This window comes from Sceloporus occidentalis, unplaced genomic scaffold, assembly GCF_023333645.1.
Source record: "Sceloporus occidentalis isolate IW3139 unplaced genomic scaffold, rSceOcc1.0.p SCAF_8, whole genome shotgun sequence".
Lineage (NCBI taxonomy): Eukaryota > Metazoa > Chordata > Lepidosauria > Squamata > Phrynosomatidae > Sceloporus > Sceloporus occidentalis.
Genome location: NW_028316988.1, coordinates 15467384 through 15490061, shown reverse-complemented (window position 1 = coordinate 15490061; position 22678 = coordinate 15467384). Strand labels below are relative to the sequence as shown.

Genomic DNA, 22678 nt, shown 5'->3' with positions numbered 1-22678 from the left:
GTCAGTGATCTGTTCTCTCACAGGTTCTACTCACATTCTTACTCCCACCAAATTTCTCATGGATCTGAGGCACCCCGACTTCAGGGATTCCACTAGGGTATCTTTTGAGGAGCAGGCTCCAACAATGGAATGAGAGCCAAAGAGAGCAAATAAAAAAGTAAAAGCAGCTTATTATAGAAAAGAAACTCTTTCCCCTTTGGAAGGGCTTCTTTGATTTCTTACATGAACTTTCTCTCTTTCTCTTTCACTTTCTCTCTCTCTGTCTCTAAATCTCAACTTTCCTCCCTTTCCTTTTCCGTTCTTGGGTTCTTTTTGGATGAGAAAATGCTTGCTTTAATTTTTTCGAAAGACGACAACACACTATGATTTTGAAAATGTGCCCACCGCTTATTCTATCAAACCCCCCTCTATCATGAACTTCTCTTTAGCCAGAACTTACAACCATGGTGACCCTATTTCTGGAGGATCTGGTAACCCCGATTATAGTATATTCACTACAGCACCAATGTTTCACAGGTGAAAACTGGGGCACATGTGGCCAAGTAACAGTGGAGTGTAGTCAAGGTGGTAAATGACATTACAAAGAAAGAACACACAAAGTAGGAGAGGCTGCAGAAGTTTGCTTTTGCTTTAATCTACAGGGAAAGGCAAGATTCTGCCTCCTCTTCTTCCCATTCGCTGCAAGAAACTTTTGCACTCAGTTTGCAGCATTGGAAGTAAGCGGAGAACAAAAGGGGAAAGTGGGAGAAGATGAGAGAAACTGTTTCAGCTTTCAGTTTCAAAGCACTGAAAAACTGGGACAGCAAGGGATTAACTGTGAGTGTCCCTGCCAAATCAGGATGGTTAAAGGGTATGGATGGACCAGTTATCTAACTGGGATAAAGTAGTTTTCCATGTTCCTATTTTAATGTATCCCTTTATTGAGTACCATGATGTCTAGAGTCTTCCTTTATTTGTAGATCAGCAACAGGGCAGGCTGAGAAAGACTCCTGCATGAAACTGTAGTGAGACAGTTGTTTCAGTCTGAATAAGATAGCTTCAGATCTTCCAAGTTTTTGGACATATGGAAGTGGCCACCTATGTAAAAGGGCAGTCTAGCCAACTATATTACTGCCCAGGAAGACCCAAGTGCCTGCCCTTGTAAAAGAGCAATCTAAGCAATAATATATCTCCCCAAAACAGGGCATTTCTCTTTTGGTACCACTTAACCTCACAGTAACCGTGGGAGATAATCAGCAGTAGGCCAACATTGGGACTAATGGTGCGCACATGTTCTTGAACCTCTATGACAATCCATGGCCTGACATAATGGAGATAAACATTGTACCACCAAAGTCGAGGGATGTGTTGTGTTTTGCACATGGGACACTGGCCTCCTTTTGGCTTGCCTGGTCATATTAGGGATGCTGCATGGAGTTGGAGATGCAGAAATATAAACATGGATGGACGTTTGTTCTTCCTTTCTTTAAATGGAGGATAATCCCTGTCGGCTCCGATTAACCCAAATGTCTGACAGGCTAGTGGAGAGAAGTCAGCCATCAATATGGGCAGTGCTGGAGCAATGAAATAAATTGCTGTTTAGGGTAGGGTTGGACAACTTTAAATGAGACAGGGTTGTTGTTAGTTCCCCCCGTCCCCAACTTTTGTCGCAGGACTAGGAATGCTTTTTCAAAAACCAAATCCTCCCTGGACTCCACCATATTGGAGACTGGCTGGTAAATCTCCATGTAGTGGAGTCTGGGGAGGATTTCTTGGGCACGGCATCACAAGATGCATTAGATCGATTATCTAGACCTATTTCAATGTGGCTTCAGGACTGGTTTTGGGGCAAGGCCAGTTTTGGTTGCCTTCTTGGATGACCTGAGCAGGGAACTGTGTCTCGGTTGGTTTTGCCAGACCTCTTAGCAGCTTTCAATACCATTGGCCATGGCACCCATTTGGGCAGCCTCTTTGGGATAGGACTTGTGGCCACTAATGGGTTCTAGTCCTCCAGAAGGTGGTGCTAAGGGATTCTTGTTTGACCTCCTAGTCATTGGCCTGTGAGGTCTTTTTCATGGGATATTTTGTACCTTTACTGCTTTTACAGTGTTTTAATGTGTTGTAATTTAGTGCTTTTAGCAGAACTGTTTATTTATATATGCATTTATTTATTTTACTTGAGTATCAGTTAGGTCTCAGTGTACTTTGTTTTGAGCTGTATCTGGTTCCATGCCAGGAAAAAGAGGGTATATCAGTTAAAAAAACAGACTTGACCAAACCTAGGGCATCAGTTGGTTTCCATCCTTTATTCTTTCAGAGGACTTTTATGGCAGGATATATTATATGGTTGATAACTACTCAAAAAGAAAATAGTTTGTGAAGCTCTGAGAAGCATGTGGCATTAGAAACTAGTATATGACTGAGTAAAAAGACAGGAAGATTGGGTGCATTTGGAGATATATTTGTCGAAGGGCTTACAACCCTAGTGCACTCCAGAGAGATATTTCCAGTATTACATTAAAGTTGCCTACCATGTTTAGATCCTAGAGGTATGGGACCCACGTTTGCATTCCTAGAGTGCAACTGTCACCTTGGGATTGTGAAACAGAGTCACTGTGTTGGTCTAGGTTTTGATTCTTTTGGTCCTTTTTCTGGATAGCATGGTTGGGTGGGTGGGAGAGACATCCAGGTTGGGTGCCATCCACAGAACATTTCCCCCCTCCTACCCCAAAGTCCAGGTCATCATGAATGTTTTTGTTTCATATCTCCAGCTCTACAGGTGTTGTCCAAGGGTCTTGTAAAGTCTGGCTCGCAGGAATATTGCTTTTATCCCACCTCTCCAACCCTTTCCCCTTCTTCTTCACATCTCCGAAACAATGCACATTTTCAAGTATAGATGGTGCAACTTTTTTGCTTTGATTTGGCTTTCTCCCTTCGACACCGAACGTGAAGCGGAAGGGGTGGCCCTTCCTCCGAAGGCGCCCCTCCATCACTGCATGCGTGGGCCTCATGACAGACACCACTTCTACGCCTCTTTCTCTCTCTCTCTCTGTCAATCTCGCTCTCTCTTTCCACACGTGACGCAGTGTCCGTGAACCTGCAGACAACCGCGCACCCCATGCCTCATCCGTTTAGAGCACCTAGTTCTTGGCGAGATCTCCATGAGATTTCTTTTTGGTTTGTGTTTCCTTTCTAGTTTTTCTTTTTTTCTTTAACTTTTTCTGCACTAGATGTAGCTCTAGTTCCATAGGCTTACATTTTGCAAGCATTTCTTCCAATAATAATGATACTGTCACTAATATGATTAATGCTGATGATGTTTTTGTGATGATGGTTGTAATAATAACTGGTGTCTTGTGCGGTGACAGGTAAGGTGGCCATGTCTCCTCCACTTAGCTCTGATATCACAAGAACAACTCATGCCAGTGTGGAAAGCATAATGCAGGTTGCGCATTATACAAATCTCTTTCCTCACAACATGCCTGGTTCTTGGTTTCGTTGAAGCACCCGCTGGGGTATCTATGGGAATTGGTGTCCATTTTGGGTGTATTTTATCTCTCTCCCTTGGAAGGATCCTAACTTTGAGTAACTTTCCTGTTATTTATGAGGCCACCTGGTCCTCAAAGTGATACGGATGGGGCAACACATTTGTGTTTGCTGGGATGATGGGTGGGATTGTCCCTTTCCCCAGATTCCCCTGTTTAGATCTCTAAAATCCCAATCTCTTTAACCTCCCCATTCAGACAATGTTGCCTTTGCGGGATGTTTTGGGGGACAACCCTTATTCCCACCATTGTAGCAAAGAATTGTGAGAGCTGTAGTCCAAAACAGTAGCTTGCTATGTTGCCTACCTTTTCTTTCAACAGTGAAACGGACCACAAATAATAGAGAATGCCACGAATCGACTGTAAATCAAAACAAATGCTCGAATCTGTGGATAAAGAATCTGCGGATACAATTGCATTTTAAAATTCATTTTGAGTTTATTCAGGTCATTCTTGGTAGTTTGTGGTCCTTTATTACTGTGGATTTGGGGGGGTGTCTGAGACCCTTTCCTATTTTTGCGATTAGACTGAAAAATCTCCATTCTCCGCCCCGATGCTTTTCTGAGGTGCTTTGTGCCAATCTAACGCCTCTCTCTTGTCTTCCCTTCCCACCTCCTTTGCAGGATCCACCCATGTCCTCACCCCACAGAAACTGCTGGACACGCTGAAGAAACTGAATAAAACGGACGAAGAGAGCAGCAGTTAAAAACCCACACATGACCCCACTCTCCTCTTTCCTTGTCTTCTTACCCAAACTGTCCCTCCAACATTACTCACAAAACAAGCAATGACCTGTGGCCAACATATCCCAGTTTCTCCAGTTTCTGGGGTCATTGCTGTCCCGGTTTCATTCCTTGCCTCTGCATCTCGGTCCGACCCTCTTTCTTGCATTTTGGTGAACCTTCCCTTCCCTTCCTTTTCCCTTCCACCTTTTCCATCCGTTTCACCCTCCATTTCAAGCAAAGGTAAATAAGACAGGAAAAAAAATTATGCATTGTGTCTAAAGGTTAAAAAAAGAAAGAAAGAAAAAGAATAATATATTCTATAATATAAATATTATCTCCGTATGTATCAGATGAAATAAAGCGCCAAAACCAAATTCCATTTCTGAAGAATCCATCCCTCCATCCTTGGCGATCGACGATGATGATGACAATGATAATTATTTTTTAAACGATGTATTTTTTATTTTCCTTTCCCTTTCCTCTTTCTCTTTCTCTTTCTCTGCCTGGATGGACGAATGCTTGTGACTTATTAATGGCTCTGTGATCCTCGTACCTAACCTCAGATACAAACTGTGAATGTTCTCTCCCGCGCGTCGGACGCTGCTTGCGTTTTTGGATATCATTGTAATATCTCTCCCTCCTTCCCTCCCTGTCTCTTTTAAACCTACCCTTGCGCTGTTGTCGTTGGGATTGTCGTCTTGGGTTTTTCTTTGTGTTTCTTGAGTTTCTCGATGTGTAGGTTGTTGGCTTTCGGGAGGCGTTCTTATCCAAATTTCCTTTACTTGCTTTCTCCGACCGCTTCTGGTTTTTTTGAAGGAACGTTTTAAATGCTGTGAAGTTTGCAACTCTGGCATGCCTGGACTAATCTCCCCTCGATCTTGCACTTGTCCCTCTCATCTCATTAAGAAATAAATATGTTTCCCCCCTTCTTTCCAGTACTTCTTTTGGTGGCCATTTTGGGTTTTGAACCAGCCTGATAGCAAGTGAATAAAGGGGATGATACTCTATTAATTCTTTTAACATCTTTCCCTGCCCAAATTGCCAATTCTGTTGAGGAAAATCAGGCAGAGAGACAATGACTAACTCAAGGTTGCCTGGGAACTTGAATTCATGTATTCATGCCCAGTGCTCTAACCACTGCACCTTATCCTTTCTTTGTTTTCCATGTTTCTATGAATGACACAAGGGCATTCTTTGCCCAAAGATCAGTTTGTCTCCTGGCTTCTCTGGTTTTATGCAAGTGATAGCTTGAGTTTTGTGTGTCCTAAGCTGTGTATTCGTGACTTGTCAGCTCCATTGAACCTGGTGGATTGGAGTTTGGTGAAGAGGAGGAAGCCAAGGTTGCTAGCCAACTATAATCCTTAGGACTTTGGAAGCAACTAGGCACAGTATAATAAGGAGGTGAACAACTATGGAAGGCAAGCATGATCCATTAGTTCCTTGGAAAAACCTTAAAAGACTACAATTTTTGCCCCCAAATGACCTCAACATGCTATGGAGGCCCCCCACATCCTCTAGAAGGCATTTTGTCTTGGGGAAACATGGCAAAGTTTTGCATTTTTTGCAATCCGTAGGGGATTACAGAAATGCAAAACTGGCCTTGGATGGGTTGCATGTGGTCCGCGGGCCGTACTTTGCCCATCCTGACATAAGCTATTATATCTGTTGGGGAGATATCTCACCCCTGCCTACCTTTTTCCTTCTCTAGTTTGGTTGGAGAGAGCCAAGGCTTACATTTGACCCGGGGGAGAGGAGACGGGGGAAAATGCATTATGTTGCAAGAAACAGGGGTGCAAAGATTTGAAAATATTTAGAAAATGGTCCAAAATGGGCTTATAAATGTTGTGAAGCCATGATGAGAAGAATCCAAGATAGACAAGAATCTTTACAGTCCAGAACCTATGCTTCGTGAAAAATGGACAGATGCAGCCCATCCAAAGGGAAAACACTTTCATGTCCCATCCACTTTTTTTCAAAGGGAATTTTTTAGCATGTGATTTTAAATTGTGTTTAATGCTTTAACTTGGGCTGGATAGTGTGATTTCGCGCCTCCCTCCATTAACAATGTGAATCAGGTTTTGCCTTGTACCCTTTGGGCATTACTACTACTACTATTATTAGCCATTGTTGTCCAATAGTAAAATCTTGTGAATCATGCCAGGGATCTTTCTTTGTGACTCTTATCCCACCCTTTATCCCCACCATTGCAGACTGTATGTATAAGAAGAACTGATTTTGTCTTGTGTTGTCATAAAGTGGTTAACCGGTTCCTTTAATTTTGTTTCTAAAATCTCATTTCCCTCCCCAAAATGGCTGCATTAGCTTTCTGCGGTTATTAAAATATCTATTTTTGAGAGTATTTTTTCTCTTAAAGCCCCTTCGGTCGTACCCTTCCTTGCCTTCTCTTCCAAGAACAAACTGGCTCAGTTGGGTGTCCCTTTGGCTTACAGTCCCTATCATCCAAACATGTTATTTGGGGATGGTGGGAGTTTTAATCCAACTCATCCAGAAGATTCTCAGTTGGGAAAGGCTGTTTGGAAATAATGGAGAGGAAGGGATTTCCCCAACGTTTTCGGCCATTTTCCGGTGCTCCATTTACCTCTGTTTTCTTGCCCGTAATATTATATATTCTTAGGGCGAAGGCTGGGTTCGTATTGCACTGGTAACTGTTTTGTCGCCCACTTCTACTACTTTTCCTGCATCCCTTATAAAAATAATAATAATGATAATTTAGCATTGCAACTGCTTCAGGGTCTCCCCCCCCTTTTTTGGTTTTAGGTCTGTTTTTGTCCTTTTGATCAGTTGCGTGTATGGAAACGATAACAAAAGGAGGGAAAAAGCGAGAAGGTTTAAAAGAATTGTTGCTGGAGTTGTTTTTATTCTTGAAATTTCAGTGTTTGGAACTGTCGAAGCACAAAAATGTGTCATCTCTGTATAGCTGTTCTGTACTTTAAACAAAAGCACTTGGAGTCAATAAAGATTTGCTGTCCCGTCCGATGCGGTAAAAGAGAATTGATTCAATATGGTAGTTTGGTGGGGAGACTAGTGGACTAGACCTTGTGATCGGGGCCCTTTTTTGTTTTTGCACTGTGTAATTGTGTTGCTATGATTCCACTTTAACTGCCATGGCAACATCCTACGGAGTCCTGGGATTTGCAGTTTGGAGAGGTATTTAGCATCGTCAGCCAAAGCGTTCCACCAAACTACAAACCTTTGGGTCTCTTGTTGTGAAGCCATGGCAGTCTTTACATTTTTGTATGTCATATTTGACTGAAGTACTCTTTGCTCAGCACCCAACCAGAAACTGTGAACTCTTAAATATTTAAAAAACACACAGAAAAAAATCATTTATTTAGCAAAAAACCCACTCTTATACAAAAGATCCCTCCAAATGAGGATGCTATTTGATTAAGAAACAGGAATGCTGAGAATGCTACAAGCTTGGCCCTTTCACATTTTTTGTTGCAACCATTCTAGCAAAACACACACACTCACAGAGAGAGACATTTCCTTGCAAACTGACAACCATGTTTGAGTTCACAAAATTCATTTGTGGCTGGCTGTATTTCAGAGGAAGGCAATGGCCAACTCCCTTGCCTAAGGGGTGAAGCAAACAAACCCATCCATCCGTTTTCCTTTCCTATAATGCCAAATGGAAATCAGAACCACACAGGCTTTGCAAACTAAGTCTCTCTCACTCGTACAGGGACATATGAGGTAGGTATTTGCTTCTATCCACAAAGTCCTTATGGGTCATGAGTTAGTGATGCTGGGAGGCCATTCTGTTTCCTCCATCCATTCCTGTGGTACCTTTGAATATATAATATTGAGTGATGAACAACATTGAAAAGGTAGGTTTTGTTGCAGCAGCATCTGATGTTGAGCCAGTGCTTCTTCCCAGAAGAAACTGGAAATCATTCCATACCAGGAGAAAGAATGGTTCCTGGCCAACCAGCCACCATAAGAGCTTCAAGGCATCCCCCTTCAGGTTTCTTAGATGCCTTCAATGAAACAGGCATCAAAGCAGGAGGAAAGAAGAAGTAGTAGAGATGAAGTACCTTCACAGTGCAACAAGGTGGCACTCACTTCTTGATGGACTAAATGCAGCCTTGTAAAAGGGGTTTTGAAACATAAGGCAACATAAAGGTTGAGGCAAGGAAGAAAAGCATTCCAAGAAGATGTGGTCAACTCAACCAGTGCTGGAGGAGTTGGGCAGGGATGGGAATTGAGTGGCCCTCCGGATGTTTTTGGACTACAACTTGCAGAAGCCCCAGTGGCGAGGAATCCTGGGGGCTGCAGTCCAGAAGACTGTCTAATGATCTTAGGCTTTCAAAGAGGGTTCTCAGGCGCTGATCAAAGACAACATGTACATACTTTCCAGGGTGCGTTTTCAGAACTTTAGATGGAACACACTTCTCCTACTTTCTTCATCCTTGTTCTATACAAACAACACAACATCATGTTTTGATCCCAAAGCTGCCACTACTTTGCTCTTTCATAATTGAGAAGAGGTAAAGTGAATGTAGAGCAGACTTCGAGAGACAGAAAATGGTGTCACTTTTTCAGGGTAGGGCAGGAGCAACATTTTGCAGGCTGGAATCCTGTTGGTGACTTACACCAGCTTAAGTCTCACTTATGTCAGTACAAAGCCCTTCTTTTTAGACCAGGAGTAGAGCATGACAACAAAGCCATAAAGCTGAACCTACTGGTTCCTGAGCTTTTATAGTCTGAGTAGAATGGCTTCCGTTGCTGTCCCCATGTGATTGCGGTACCTCTGGCTCCTGATCCTTTGCTACTAAGCCACCTTTTCTTTCACCAATATAGTTACTCGGTTCTTAGCTGCAGACTCTAGTTGACTATATTGTATGAAAATGCTGGCATACACTCCTTAAATTTCAAGCGTACACCCCTTAAATCATCTGATTTGGACTTTCTTATACTCCTTGGCATCCAAGACTGCTACTCGCCAATGGAGAAGAGACGTTGCTCCAGAAAATTAAGTGACTATGGTATTCTTCTTTGGCACATCAAATCCCTGGAATATCCTATCACAATTCCTTTCCAGACATTAGGCATCTTGGTCCACTACTTTTTTCTCTTGCAGCTCTAGTAGGATTTTAGTTCCTTGGTCCTCTCTTTCTTCAAAAGAGACAGGATTCCCGCAGACTCCTCACTTTATTCAGTTCCCAAGTCAAATACCTGCTCATCCGCCGGGTGGTTGACTTCATGTCTTTGGCCACTTCCACAGCATGGTCCAGGGAGCAGTTCAGATCCTGCATGCTGTCATCAGAGTCAAGTGCTGGGGAGTGATGAGGATTTGCTCGCAGTCTCCTCCAGGAAGCCCAGGTTTTCAGCTCTGCAGGTTGGAACTTTCTATGGTTGTAAACTGGAAGACCAGTGGAGGAGAGAGAGGTTGAGGTAGTCACTAGAGGAGGAGGATATCTGGAAAGGGGGGAAAGAAAAAGAAAAGGGAAAAGCCATGAAAGTTGGCCTACAAGTAAAGTTAGACCTTTATATCCATGGGGGATCTCTTGCAGATGCACACACACCTCACTGATACAAAAAAAAAATGCAGGACCTGAAGTCCCATTTTCTCTAATGGTGGTGTGACATGTGTGGGTACAACAGGGCTTGCTGACTGCGGATACTCAGATCCACTGATACGAAGCTTCGACTAGGATTTTGGAGAGGCACAGAAGTAAAACTATATAAAGAGTGTAAAAGAATTCTAGACTTAATAAAAATAATTCAAAGGCTGAAGACTTAGTCTAGCACCTAGCATAAGACACTTTCTGAAGAATGAAGGTTCCTTACATTATAGATGACAGAGGATAAGGTGCCAACGGAATTGTAGGGATGTAGCCAATGGTGGGAACTTGTGGTGGGACCGCAGTGTACCAGAGGCCAGGCCGTTGTGATGGATGGTGATGGTGACTTTTCTGTTGCCCACCAGAGTCTTGCGTATGGATGTCCTCTCTGGTGTGGTTTTGTCCTGAGAAGGAAAAAAAGAAGAAGAGAAAACAAGATGTCAATTTGCCTTGTCAAGACACATGGTCATTTGGTGTACAGCCTGTATGCATGTGCAGTCACATGTACTACCTGGGTATATCTATGTGCATATATATATATATATATATATATATATATATATACAGTGGTACCCCGGGTTACGAAAATGATCCGTTCCGCTGCCGCTTTCGTAACCCGAAAGGCTTCGTAAGCCGAAAAACCCATAGGCGCTAATGGGGAAAAGCCGCGATTTGGTGCGAAATAGCGCCGAAAAGCACCAAAAGTTTTTTCGTAACCCGAAAAAACTTTCGTAACGCGGAACAGTTTTTTTAAATATATTTTTTTCGTAACCCGGAAATTTCGTAAGGCGGCGCATTCGTATCCCGGGGTACCACTGTATATATATATATGGATGCATGTTCTCTCTCACCATGCACAACCTTTGTTTTGCGCTTCCCGGTATCTTTGCAGAAAAGGCATGTCGGTGCTTCTGTCTTCTTTTGAGTGGTATGCCGAGAAGTTCCAAATGAATCCTTCTGGGAATCAGATCCTAAAACAAAAAGGCAAGATCATTTGAGTCTCACTTTGGGCATGGAGCTCATTTAAACCGTGAGCAAAGAGGAAGCTGGAAGCAGCTTATATGAAAGTCACAGTCCCTCCACCAAAGCACAGTGATCTCTGAGAAAACGTGCCCAGAAATCTGCCAAGATTAGAAAGCAGAACTATCAGTCATTTAGCTCTTTTCAAGCTATTCTCCCTTAGCCTCAGCATCTCCTCCCATAATACCACTTGCAATATATATAGAGTTATTGTACAGATTTCTGAAATCACTGACCACAAAAAACTTAGATCAGTGCCATCAATAAGAAAATATAGGTGGGTCAGCTGCATATTAGGAATTTTCTACTACTCGCTGGTCTGGACTGTAAAGGATGAGCCTTCCTTTGCCTGCCTCCCTCCACCTACGTAGGACTGTAACCCCCAATGGAAGTTGTAGCCCAACACACGCAGGTTGGTGAAGGCTACTACACAATTACCAGTGGTTTTTCATATCTTTGGGAAGAATCTAAGAGTTTCTATGCACCAACAAATACAAGGCACTCTCTGAAAACTATTGAGCAGACAGCGCCAGTGGAATTGGTACCTTCAGTCTCATTGGTGCTTGGGGCACTTGTGAGTGCTTCTCCAAGGTGTGTCTTGGCTCCTTGGCAATGGGAACAGAGGGATGTGCCTTTGACGATCCGTGGTTCTCGGGATGCTTGGTTTGGAAAAGCATATGGTGTCCCTACAAAATCAACCACAAAGAAACCCAATGCCTTGAATCCTACTATTAGCCCAAACTAGAGTAGACCCATGGAATCAAAGAGATCTGTATAAGTGTTGATTCACCATCCAACAATAGGTCTACTGGGTTCCTGATGCAACTTGAAGGAGGAGGAAATAGCACAAATAAAATACACTCAACTGCAATGGTGGGGTGGAAAACCTACAGCCTTCCAGATGTTATGGGATGGGAAGGAAGTGCAAGTGGAATATAGAGCAAGGCACTGCCCTGAATCCTATAGGCAATCCCAACTGGAGTAGACCCATTGAATCAACTGTGGAATGGTGCTTCAAAAGTTGTATATATCCTGTAATTCAGTATACTGTATTTACTAAAGTTAGGACTACCTGTAAGATCCATGCCAATGAAAGTGAGAGGGAGAGCTCTGCACAAACCTGTATAAGGTCCTCGTAGGGTGGACTGCTTTGGGTTTTCCATCCTAGAAGGGGAGACTTCTTTCTGTCTTCCTTTCTGGGACTTTGGCGTAGAGTAATCTGACCCTGTTGGGGCTGGAAATAAGAGAAGGGACAACACAAGATCTTCAGACTGGTATGTGTGTGACTGAAGTTCCCTCTTCTACACAACTATTAAAGGTACAGAAGACCCCTCTAATTTTCACCTTGAGAAACCAATCCAGTTTCCACTTTTCACAACATCCAAAAAGAATTACACACAGAGATGCAGCCCCTAGTTATGCCTGCATAGGTTATGCCAACCTAATATCTGCTACTTACTGAGGTCTTCCTGAGTCCCACCTCGGCCGAGTGATGATCTTCTCATCCGCTCTTCTGATTTGATCGGAGAAGGCATATCCTCAGATTCAACTGCTCTTTTCCCCGAGGTTTTGCTATAGGTTGAGATAGCGGTGGGACATAAAGAATAATTTTTTGCATGATACATCATCTTGGTCTACACCACCGACAGCAAACTTGGGTGCAACATCATCCAAAGATGAAGCTGGTCATGACTTACCGCATGGGATCGGCACTTGTGAAGAAGCTGGCACTGTTCTGGGGTGGCATCGGGAGTTTAGAGGCACGTGGAGAGGAGGAGTGCTTTGGGTAACCAAAAGGTCCATGGAGGGTCTCATCCAGACTTTGCCGCAGCTGTGAAACTTCATCCTGCAAAGCTGCGATAGCCTGGCTAATATCAGGAACAAGTCAAGACAGGATTGATTAAAAGGAGCCTTCTACAAGAGGAGGGCAGGATTATTCTACTCTATATTCAGGCAATACACATTCTGCATCAAGAAAACTAATAATAACAATAATAATTCTACACATAAATTTACACGATTGTAAATCTACATGATATTGGCCAGTATTCTGCATCCGCTACTTAGGGTATATGGGTGACTGACATTTCTATCAAGTTTGGCAGGGTCAGATCAGGAGATGACTACAAACCACTGTCATTTCAAAATTACAAGCACTTGTAATCTTACATCTACATGTTTTATGGAAACCAACAAAACAAATACATTCTCTTATGGTTTTTAAAAAATCATTTTATGCAATCATGTCTTGCAAAAGATGTTATTTTGGTCCTTTGGACATTGATTTTGCACAATCTGATTCTGCCACTGTACATCTGAGGAGTGAAACAAACCTCCAAAGCTTCATCGAAACCATTCCAAGTCCTACACAACTTCCCAGCTATTTCCAACACACATGATCCCTACACTTCCAAATGCAGATGTAAGGATTAGCAGTTGGGCGTTCTTGTGATAGACAGCCAAGATTACTAGGGCTGCAGATCCTAATACAATACAGTCATATTCACTGTTTTGCTTTGCTTTCTTGAACGTTCCCACATGACATTTTGGAAACACTAGTAATGAAAAACATTTGGTAATTAGGACCAAAATATGTCATGAACCAGGAAAGCAAAGTGGGATTCTTGAGCGGGGGGGGGGGGGGGGAACAACTCCTTGGCAAGACCAAAGCAAGCAGATTAAGGGGTTGACTATTCCCTAATGACTCTCACCATTCTTGGTTGGGCCTCTTTATTTATAGTCTGTACCTATTAAACTGTAAATTACAACCAGCTGCAGGCAAAATGCCTTCACTGGAGGAGTTAACCCTTAGATACTCGTAGATAAGTCAACCGAACTATAGGCTTCCTACAGCTTCAGGGCTGTACTAAAGTTTAGGAGTGGAATAGTTAAATGCTTCTTTCTGGAGTTACCTAGCTCTTGCAGAATCATGTATTTTTGAAACACACACACACTTTCATTTCAGAAACAGAAAAGTGAAGGAAACAGGACATCAAGGCATAAAGGATAGTAATATGTTAGATTACTAGAAGGATAGTAATATGTTAGAAACAACATAGGCCAGAAACTTTTGTTTATGCTAGTGCACCTGAGAGTAACTATTGATTCCTATTTATGCAATGGTTTTGCCCTATGTTGGTGTTTATGCTAGTGCAATTTAGGGTAACTACTTATTTCAGCATTGGGTAAGGAGGCATCTAGTACCTCCTTATTCAGTGGTTTTGGGAGGCTATGCAATAGTTACCAGAGAGAGCCCAGTCCAGATCTGCTTCCTTGTCTTGAATGACTTGTTTAGTCCCAAGTAGAGAAGACCCAAGTAGAGAACACCCATATGGTGAGTCAACGCATAGGTAAATCCCACCAATTCAATGGGTATAGCCCGGAATTGAAGCCAACATTGTTACAACATACTAATACAGCTACATCTGTGGAAGAGTGTGTACATCCTCTTGTCCCCCAAAGACAAGGTCCTCCCTCTGCCCACCAAATCACTACCCATCTTCCTTGCACCTCTCTGCCAAGGCGTACTTACTCTCGTTCCATGCGGGAGTTCAGAAGACTGTAGGAGTGCATCCGAGATGGGGAAAGCGACATAGCGGAGGAACTGGGAGAACAAGAGCGTTTTGGTTCATCCGGAAGGAGATTGTAAGTGCCGTGTCTACTGGGCAATTCGGCCTCAGCTTCTGAGTTGTTGTGAGCTGGTGAAAAGGGACACAGGGACACACACTGAGGCCACAATTCAGTTAGCATCTGACACCTGTGTAAGTTCCCTGTGTAAGATGTGTTGACTAGCATCCTGTTGGTTAGTCCTCATGAGAATAGACCCATTCAACCAATTGTTGAATGGTGGCTCAACATGTAGACCAGTCTCTTGGATTCAATGGGCTTTCTCGACTCAAGGAGTAACAAAAGGATTTCAGTTCAAAGTCCACTGCAGAATGTCCGCCTTCCATTCCAGGTTGCAGCAGCAAAGTTGTGCACGGGATGCCATTGTGCATGCAAAGGCACATTGGACAGTGCACTGAGTGGTACAGCATCACCACTCAACACAAGGGTTGTATAGTACAATCGACACATAACCCTCAATGTGGAAATTTATGACATACAGCCCTGATATATGATCTGGGACTAAATTTTAATCTTCTACAGTAAGTTGGAAGTGTTTGTTTTTTTAAGGGGAGAGTTGCAGTCTTTATTTTTTTTGTGTGTGTCTGTGTGAGGTGGGGGGAAGTGCCCAAATAGGTCTAGGAAAAGCTCCCACCTGAAACCCTGAAATGGAACCCATTATTTCCAGTTAGAGCTGAGAATGCTTAGCTAGATAGACCAATATTCTGACTCAGTAGAAGCCAGCTACTTATGCTTCTGAGATTGTGGTTGAAATGGGTGCTAGATGCCACCATTGTTCCTGCTGATCAGAAAATCATGACTTCCCAACCCTGTGAGCACTGCTTTCACTACACCACGGACTGGTGGAGAGTAAGGAGTTTCTTGTTATTTATAACAAATGCATATCACTATGCAAAAAGATCTTGTAGAATCTTTGAGACTAAGAGAGAGAGGTTGATAACATGAGCTTCTATAGACTTGAGTCTACTTCTTTGGATGACTTTCCAGACTAACATGACTATACCTTTGAATTCTAGCAAATGTATACTTGTTGTACTATTAAAGGGTAAAAAACTCACAGCTCTCAGTGCCAGGCTCCATCTCACTGGCAATGTTGTTTGTCTGCTGTCGAGGAGAGCGGATCCGGTGTGGGACTCTTTTGGACAGGCTTCGTCTCTGGAGCCCACTCTCCGATGGCCGGTTCCTGGGTGATACATCTGCCCCTTGTGGTTCCATCACAATGGCTCCCTTCTTCTGAGGAGCTGGGTGGTGGGCTCCATTGGTAGGGACTGATTCTCCCATCATACCATGGGATCTGAATACAAGACAGATTATTGGCATGGTGGAATGCTTCTTAATCATTCTGTCCAGCTATTCAGTCCCACTTTCCTCTGATCATTGTACCTCCCCAAGACATGTATGGCCAAACATCATCAGAGTGCGGTCAAGATGGTAAAAGTTACCAATGTGGAAGAGTACAAGGAAAAGCTGCACCTATTTGCTTTTGCCTGAGCTTGCTGGGAAGGGCAAGATTCAAGCCCTTCTTCCCCTCTTGAGTTAGCTACGTTTCCACTTTCAACTCAGTTTGCCCTAATTGAAGTGAGCTGAATGGCAAAAAGGGAATGTGGGAGGAGGAGAAAGAAACCGGGACATTTTAAAATCAGCTAAAAAAGTGGGATGGCAGAGGATTAATCAGTCCAAAGGGAGCAGTTGGAGGGTATGTGAGATCACTTATTCTAATTCAACTTAAGTGGAACAGAGGTGGATAGCAGGCAGCCTCCTGGTCCATTTTGAGCTCGGCCACAACAGATTTCGCATCTCCTTGCTGGATTTCCCACGGAGAGAAGAGAGAATGAGAGACAGGACAGATAAAGGGAAGAGAAGCATCATACCTCAACTGGGATGAGTGGTGCTTTGGCATCTGTGCCAAGGGGGACACTCTGCTGGCTTCAGACCCCACAAATCCACTGTCGGTCTCTGGAGACAGAATGCGGAGATCCTGCAGCAGAAGAAAGAGACAGAGCTAAGGACTGCTGGCAAGATGAAGAATCAAGAGAAAACTGCAGCAGCCATTGGGCTCAATTCACACACATCATTTGTGACTTGGATTTCACATCACCACTTGAATATTTGACTTGTTTTCTGTTGCTCCAGAAACTAGAATGTGAACCAATGGATTCAAATAACAAAAAAAGAGATTGCACCTGAACATTAGGAAGAACAGTTCAACCGTGGAACAGATCGCCATACAGGGTGGTGGATTCATTCGTAAGTGATACAGGGACTCTTACCTCCGACAACGCCATATTGGTCTTCCGGAAGGGCTTCTGGGAAATGTGTTTGGAAATGCTGCTGTCCGCAACACTGACCATGCTGCTGTGAGGGGAGAGCTTCTCCTCCTTTTCCCTGGAGGACACCTTACGGAGTGAACCCGAGGTCCTATCCTTCTCAGATGACTCCTCCTGAGTTGCCAAGTTCACCGCCTGAGCAGAGGGCACATCTCTGACCTGGTAAGGTGGCCTTTGGGGTTTTCTTGGAAGCAGATGGAGAGGTTTCCTCTGTTGGGCCTCCCTATTAGAAACGGTAAAGGGAACATAATCATTGTTGGTATCAATATTATTCCTTGGTTTCACAGTCTACCTGTTGCTACTGACTGGAGTTTTGGACCAGATTCTGTCCATGAATCTAGGAATCATGTATCCTCAATGTTGTCTCCTCCTCATTAACACCATTTTTGTCATGATTTCTCGGTTTCACAGTCTACCAATTTTCTTGGCAAGGGTTTTGTACCATCCATGAATCAGATGCATTCCAAGAATCCACAAATCAGTGAGGTACAGGTTGCGTTTCCCTTCTCTGAAATGCTGGATTTTCAGACGTCTATCAAATCCTATCCAAGAGGCTCAGAAAACACGGCAAACGTACAGCCGCTCTTCTTTCTTACCCGCCTTAGCAAAACCAGAGGCCCATTGTCAGAGGCTGAAATGGCAACGCAGTTTCCCCCAACCCCTTCATAGTCATAAAACAGATGCTACATTTTATAGAGGAAAGAGAGGGGAGATTTAGGAGCCTGTGTCAGTCATGGAAAAGAAAACCCAGTGAGTCTCGGGCATCTGGTGGGCAGTGAAAAGAAGAAGCAGAAGAAAAGAAAATGTACTTTGGCTATTCTGTGTTTTCTCTCTCGCTCGCTCCCGCGTCTTGAGATTCCAGGCTGAGTTTTCACTTCCTTCCTGTCAAATTCTTCTCTCTCCCCCTCCCTATCCTTGTTGCTTTCCATCCCACCCCTCTCCAACCCACACTGTTCCTCCCAAAACATCTTTCCAGCCAGCTCAGCTTCCCCAGCAGGGTAAGCAAAACAGCCATCGAAAGAGACCCTTTGTCCAATTCGGGGAAAAGAAAAGAGAGCAGATGCAAAGACTCTCTTGTTTGGCAGCCTGGGATGACAGAGAGAAAGAGTGAGAGAGGGCAAGAAAAGCTTCAAAAAAAAAGGAAAGCCCTGTTTCTAATTTTAGTCACATCCCCACATGCCCACGGCACAATTGCTGCCAAGGAACAGCGCCAAGCAACTTTTGTGAGCCTGTGTGGCACAGCGGGGTGGCTAAGAGTGTCAAGTCAGAATATAAAGTCAGCCCTCGGCCATGAAACCCATTGAGTGACTTTGCGCGAGTCACTCTTTCTCAGCCTCAGAGGATGGCAGCGGCAAACCTCCTCTGAACAAATCTTGCCAAGAAAACCGCATGATAGGTTTGACTTAGGGTTGCAATAAGTTGGAAACAGGACACACAACAACAACATAATATAATAAGCATAAGTAAGTAAGCTGCTACCATACTTAGAATTGATAAATTAATTAATTCCTGCACCATTTTCAGAATAGAACACACCGAGGCAAGAAAAGGTAGGGACTGACTGGCTGGAGGACACAATGCTTTGGGCATCCCAAATTGTGGCTCACAGTCTCTTCTCCTGTAGGACTCACTTTGTGGAGGCAGAAGATGAGACGCGGGTGGCCTTCTTATCTTTAGGCACTGTCTGGAGGGAGTCCTCATTTGTTCCAGGGTTTTCGGTCGCAGTTGCACCATCTGTTTCCTCTGGTGAGAAGGGATGCTCTTCAGAGTGCAGTCGTTCCAAGCTCAGGGCCTCCGGCAATGACTTGAAGCTGCTATAGCTGGAGGCAAAGGCAAAGGTTGAGCAGATCAGCCTGTGCTGTTGCATGACCCCATGGTAGGGATGGAAAGAAAAATAGTAAACAGAGCCAAACAAAAACCTCCATTTTTTGAGCATCGGGAAACCCCAATGAGGAGCATCCTAGGCTGATGACAATCTTCGTAGTTTGAGATATTATCTGCGCATAATTTGCACATGATTGTTTTGAGCAAATTGTTTTTAAACAATTCTGCACAGGAAGCAGCATTTTCTACACATAAAATAATATTTTGGTGCAGAAATGGTATGCTCTGCACACACAAAAAAATCCTATTTCCCGTGCAGAAAATATTGCTATTGAGGGTTTATTCCATGCAAAATTTGCATGTGATTGTTGTGCACAGAAAACAGCACTTTCTGCTCAGGAAAGAGCTTTTTCTGTGCACAAAACAACATTTCTGCACAGATATTATTATTTTCTGGGCCACGTTTTAATTGCTCTTTAATCAACAGCAAAGGCGGCCCTACTCCACACCACAGAATACTCACCACCCCAGATTGAAACAAACAAGGCATGACAAGAGCACTGTATGGCTTGCAGCATTGCATATATTATTCCAAATACAGACAAGCCTGTTCACTTACTGTCCCAAGAGGTGGTCAAAGTCCTTCTCCACTTGGAGCTGCATGTGGCGGAGGGGCTCTGGAAGACCTTCTCCTTCCTCTATCATCTCATCACTGATGGAGCTTCCTTCCACATCCACCTGGACTTTGTAGCGACTGTTTTCCAAATCAGAGGCCTGAAGAGCAACCAGAAAAGGTCTTGGAGATCTTGCTGGCATCAACAGTGGTGCCCTTCTAATGCCCAGTAAAAATAAATAAACCTCTCCTTCAAAAGAGGCTTAGTTGACCCCAAGAATTTCTCCTACGGAATAGCCCAAATATGCTTTCTAGCCCAACACTCAAAGAATTACATCAAACTGATTCCTTTACTTAATGATAAGAGGATACTTTGGACAGTCTTGGGGATGGCCAAACAGAAGTTAGATGGTCTTTTGGAGGTTAGATAGTTGTTCCGAGGTACAAAGAGCTGGACTGGACCATCTCTAATCTCCCTGACAGCTGTGTACTTCTATAGTTTTGCCCTTTCCATCCCTCCCTCATTAAAGGATGCAAAATAAGAGACTGGGCAAATTACTTTTTGCCTGGACTATAACTCCTATAATAGCCCTGGACTGGCAATTGTAGCACAAAAACAAACTGCTTCTAGTGCAAAAGGAAAATGGCATTGCATTTGACCTGAGGGTATGGCGTCCGGATGGCAGGGGTTGGGGCTTGAAGAGATGGCGTTGGAGAACCCATTTGTGCTTCAGGACTCTGTACTGGGAAATGGGAAGATGATGATATGGTTTCCTCTGGCCTGTTCTGGGCAAGTAACTGGTTGGATACAGCTTCTTCAAGTCTCTCCTTCAGCTCTTCCAAGCGCATCTCCAGATGGAATATCTCTCCTTCCACTACACTGGAAAACATGTCAAGAAACCAGAGAGACATGGAGATTGGAACAGCTCTGTGACATGGAGAAAACCATGTTGAACAGGCCATAGGATTCCTACTCCTGATATAGTTTATTAGCCTTTACGTCAAAATGGCTGCTAGCTTGAATGATCCATGCAACATATACATACCGATCGGGGTCAAAATCTCCTAGAGCCCCTGCAGGTTCTTGCTGTTTCTGCAGAAGTCGGTGTTCATCTCGAGCCTGCAAGTAAGCCTGTTCCAGTGCACCCTGAGCTTCGTTTAGCCTTGCAAAGCCCTACGACGGACAGCAAAATTAGAAAAGAGGTAGACCATTTGGAATGCTCATCTGGTCCAGCTATGCCATTTCTGGCTGCATCTTTAAGCCTCAAAAGTGGATTCTAGCAATGCTGCAGCAAGGTACTGTTTCTTACTAAGGTTGCCCATGCAGGATCATTCCAGGCCTGGAGATTTCTAGGCCAGCCTCTGGTGAGGTCTTTAAGTATTATGCATTTATGTATTAACCACTGTTGCACAGAGCTTATCATTCTAACACAGAGACTTCATCTGCACTGCAGAAATAATGCAGTTTGACACTGCTTTAACTGATATGGCTCAATGCTATAGGATACTGGAGTTTGTCGTTTGTGGTGGCACCAGAGCTCTCTGACAGAGAAGGCTAAATATGGCATAAAACTACACATCCTAAAGTTCCATAACATTCAGAAATGGCAGTTAAAGCGTGTCAAACTGCATTAATTCTGCAGTGTAGATGCAGCTGGGGAAGAGGAGGATGCAGTAGTATTAATGGCATGATGTGGGAATCAGAGAAGACGACAATTCAGTGAAGTAGAAACAAATTGTGGTACCTTTTGTTGGTCTTCAGGTGTCAGCCTCCCAGTCCAAATTAACTCCTCCAGGGACTCCACCTAAATACAAACATGCAGAATGTTTTATTAATAGCATACCTATTTATATCGTTTTTAGATCAGCTTGCATGGTTCCCCCACTCAGTTCCTGTTGTTATAGCCATGGAAGGCTCCAAACATGGTGAAAGTGTCCATCATGCCCCATGTCGGTGTTGTTGTTGTGTGCCATCAAATCATTTCTGACTTATGGCGACCCTAAGGCGAAGCTATCACAGGGTTTTCTTGGCAAGATGTGTTCAAGGAAGGTTTGCCATTGCCTTGCCTGAGGCTGAGAGAGTGTGACTTGCCCATAGTCACCCAGTGGGTTTCATGGCCAAGTTGGAAATCGAAACCACCAGTCTCCAGAGCCTAGTATTCAAACCACTATGCCACACTGTGTCATACCTGGAATACAGCTCTGGAAACCAGGGTTCAATTCCCATGAAACCCACTGGTGACCTTGGGCAAGACAAATACTCTCAGCCTCAGGGGAAGGCAATGGCATTATACAGCATAAGGCCATTATAGGCTCACCTTTGGGTTGCCATATGTTGGAAATGACTTCAAAGCACACAACACACACACATCTTTTCATTGCTTTCATTTGGCTTTGTTGCACTACGATTTGCAAATTTCTCTAGGCTGTGTTGAAAAGTTGTTCAAAGGGCAGGACCAAATGCGCTTCATCGTGTTGTTATTCTTTTAATTACTATGTTTTGAAATAAGCAAATTAAATAAACAAGGCCAATGGTCACAGACAAATGGTATGAAAAAAATAGCAGCCAGTGACACGTAGCAGATTTTCCAGCGATACTGGGATTTCCTCAACAACATCTCCTCCTTTTCTCCTTGTACGGATTGAGGCAACAGTGCTAATTGAAACATTAGCGCTAATTGAGTTCCATGGTCAATTAATGGCTGAACATGTACGACAAAACGATGCCAAAATGAGAACGGCAATTTCCATCCTTCACTCTCCCTGCGTGAGCCAACAGAAAATGCCAATTGATTCAATCATGTATGTTTTTGTGTGCATGAATTTCTTTCTCTGCACCAGTTTCATGCCAATATCCCAAACCGGACTGTTAAATTTAAGAGAGATTCCAATTATTAACTGCAGTTTATGAGCATTTCTTAGGCTCCCGCGACAGAGAAGTTACTTTATGCACTGTAGAAATCATCCACATTAACTGCCATGTCTCCATGCTATGGAATCCTGGGATTTGTAGTTTGTCAGGAGCCCAGAGCTCTCTGAGAGAGAACGCTAAAGGTCTGACAAGACTACAATGCCATAGCATTGAGCCATGGTGGTTAAAGTCATGTCAACGTGGATCATTTCTGCAATGTGGATGCAGCCCCATTCCCATCTGTTTCATTCAAATTAAGTTTTTAATTCAAGTTAACTACACAGACCTTTCCTCTTCCCTTTTTAAATTTGGTCTGGCTCTATTTAACAATCCTCTCAAACGTGGTTTATTTGCACTCACTTCCTCTTCAGCTTATTAGTTCCAGCTTGTCAACCGATGCACTTATCACTTTATTTACATGATCAAGCAAAAGTCTCATTAGATGGACTAATGGGAAAGTGTACCAGAAACCGGAGCTGCTGGGTTTGGAAGCCGCTGGGGATGGCTTCCTACTTTCTG

The 22678-nt window shown here is 43.6% G+C and overlaps 2 protein-coding genes across 5 annotated transcripts in view; one reads left to right on the top strand and one right to left on the bottom strand.

The window, feature by feature from the left end:
• Positions 1 to 7243, top strand: part of LOC149308016 (syntaxin-binding protein 1) — a 35828-nt gene extending 28585 nt beyond the window's left edge. The window contains exons 19-20 of one of the 2 annotated variants that reach the window (XM_089534911.1): positions 24 to 157; positions 4148 to 4235. In XM_089534911.1, the coding sequence (XP_089391037.1) occupies positions 24 to 133 (110 nt within the window). In that variant the 3' untranslated portion in view covers positions 134 to 157; positions 4148 to 4235. Of the gene's footprint in view, positions 1 to 23; positions 158 to 4147 lie in introns of both variants that reach the window. The other variant, XM_089534912.1, reaches the window with a different exon arrangement.
• Positions 7244 to 7570: 327 nt separating this feature from the next.
• Positions 7571 to 22678, bottom strand: part of AKNA (AT-hook transcription factor) — a 32523-nt gene continuing 17415 nt past the window's right edge. For all 3 annotated transcript variants that reach the window (XM_089534907.1, XM_089534908.1, XM_089534909.1), the window contains 16 exons: positions 20994 to 21053; positions 20295 to 20422; positions 19909 to 20128; positions 19255 to 19409; positions 18443 to 18631; positions 16755 to 17034; positions 16356 to 16462; positions 15543 to 15778; positions 14390 to 14555; positions 12555 to 12725; positions 12317 to 12429; positions 11978 to 12091; positions 11403 to 11543; positions 10689 to 10808; positions 10064 to 10241; positions 7571 to 9691 (listed from right to left, as the gene is read on the bottom strand). In XM_089534907.1, the coding sequence (XP_089391033.1) occupies positions 9391 to 9691; positions 10064 to 10241; positions 10689 to 10808; positions 11403 to 11543; positions 11978 to 12091; positions 12317 to 12429; positions 12555 to 12725; positions 14390 to 14555; positions 15543 to 15778; positions 16356 to 16462; positions 16755 to 17034; positions 18443 to 18631; positions 19255 to 19409; positions 19909 to 20128; positions 20295 to 20422; positions 20994 to 21053 (2679 nt within the window). In that variant the 3' untranslated portion in view covers positions 7571 to 9390. The remainder of the gene's footprint in view (positions 9692 to 10063; positions 10242 to 10688; positions 10809 to 11402; positions 11544 to 11977; positions 12092 to 12316; positions 12430 to 12554; positions 12726 to 14389; positions 14556 to 15542; positions 15779 to 16355; positions 16463 to 16754; positions 17035 to 18442; positions 18632 to 19254; positions 19410 to 19908; positions 20129 to 20294; positions 20423 to 20993; positions 21054 to 22678) is intronic.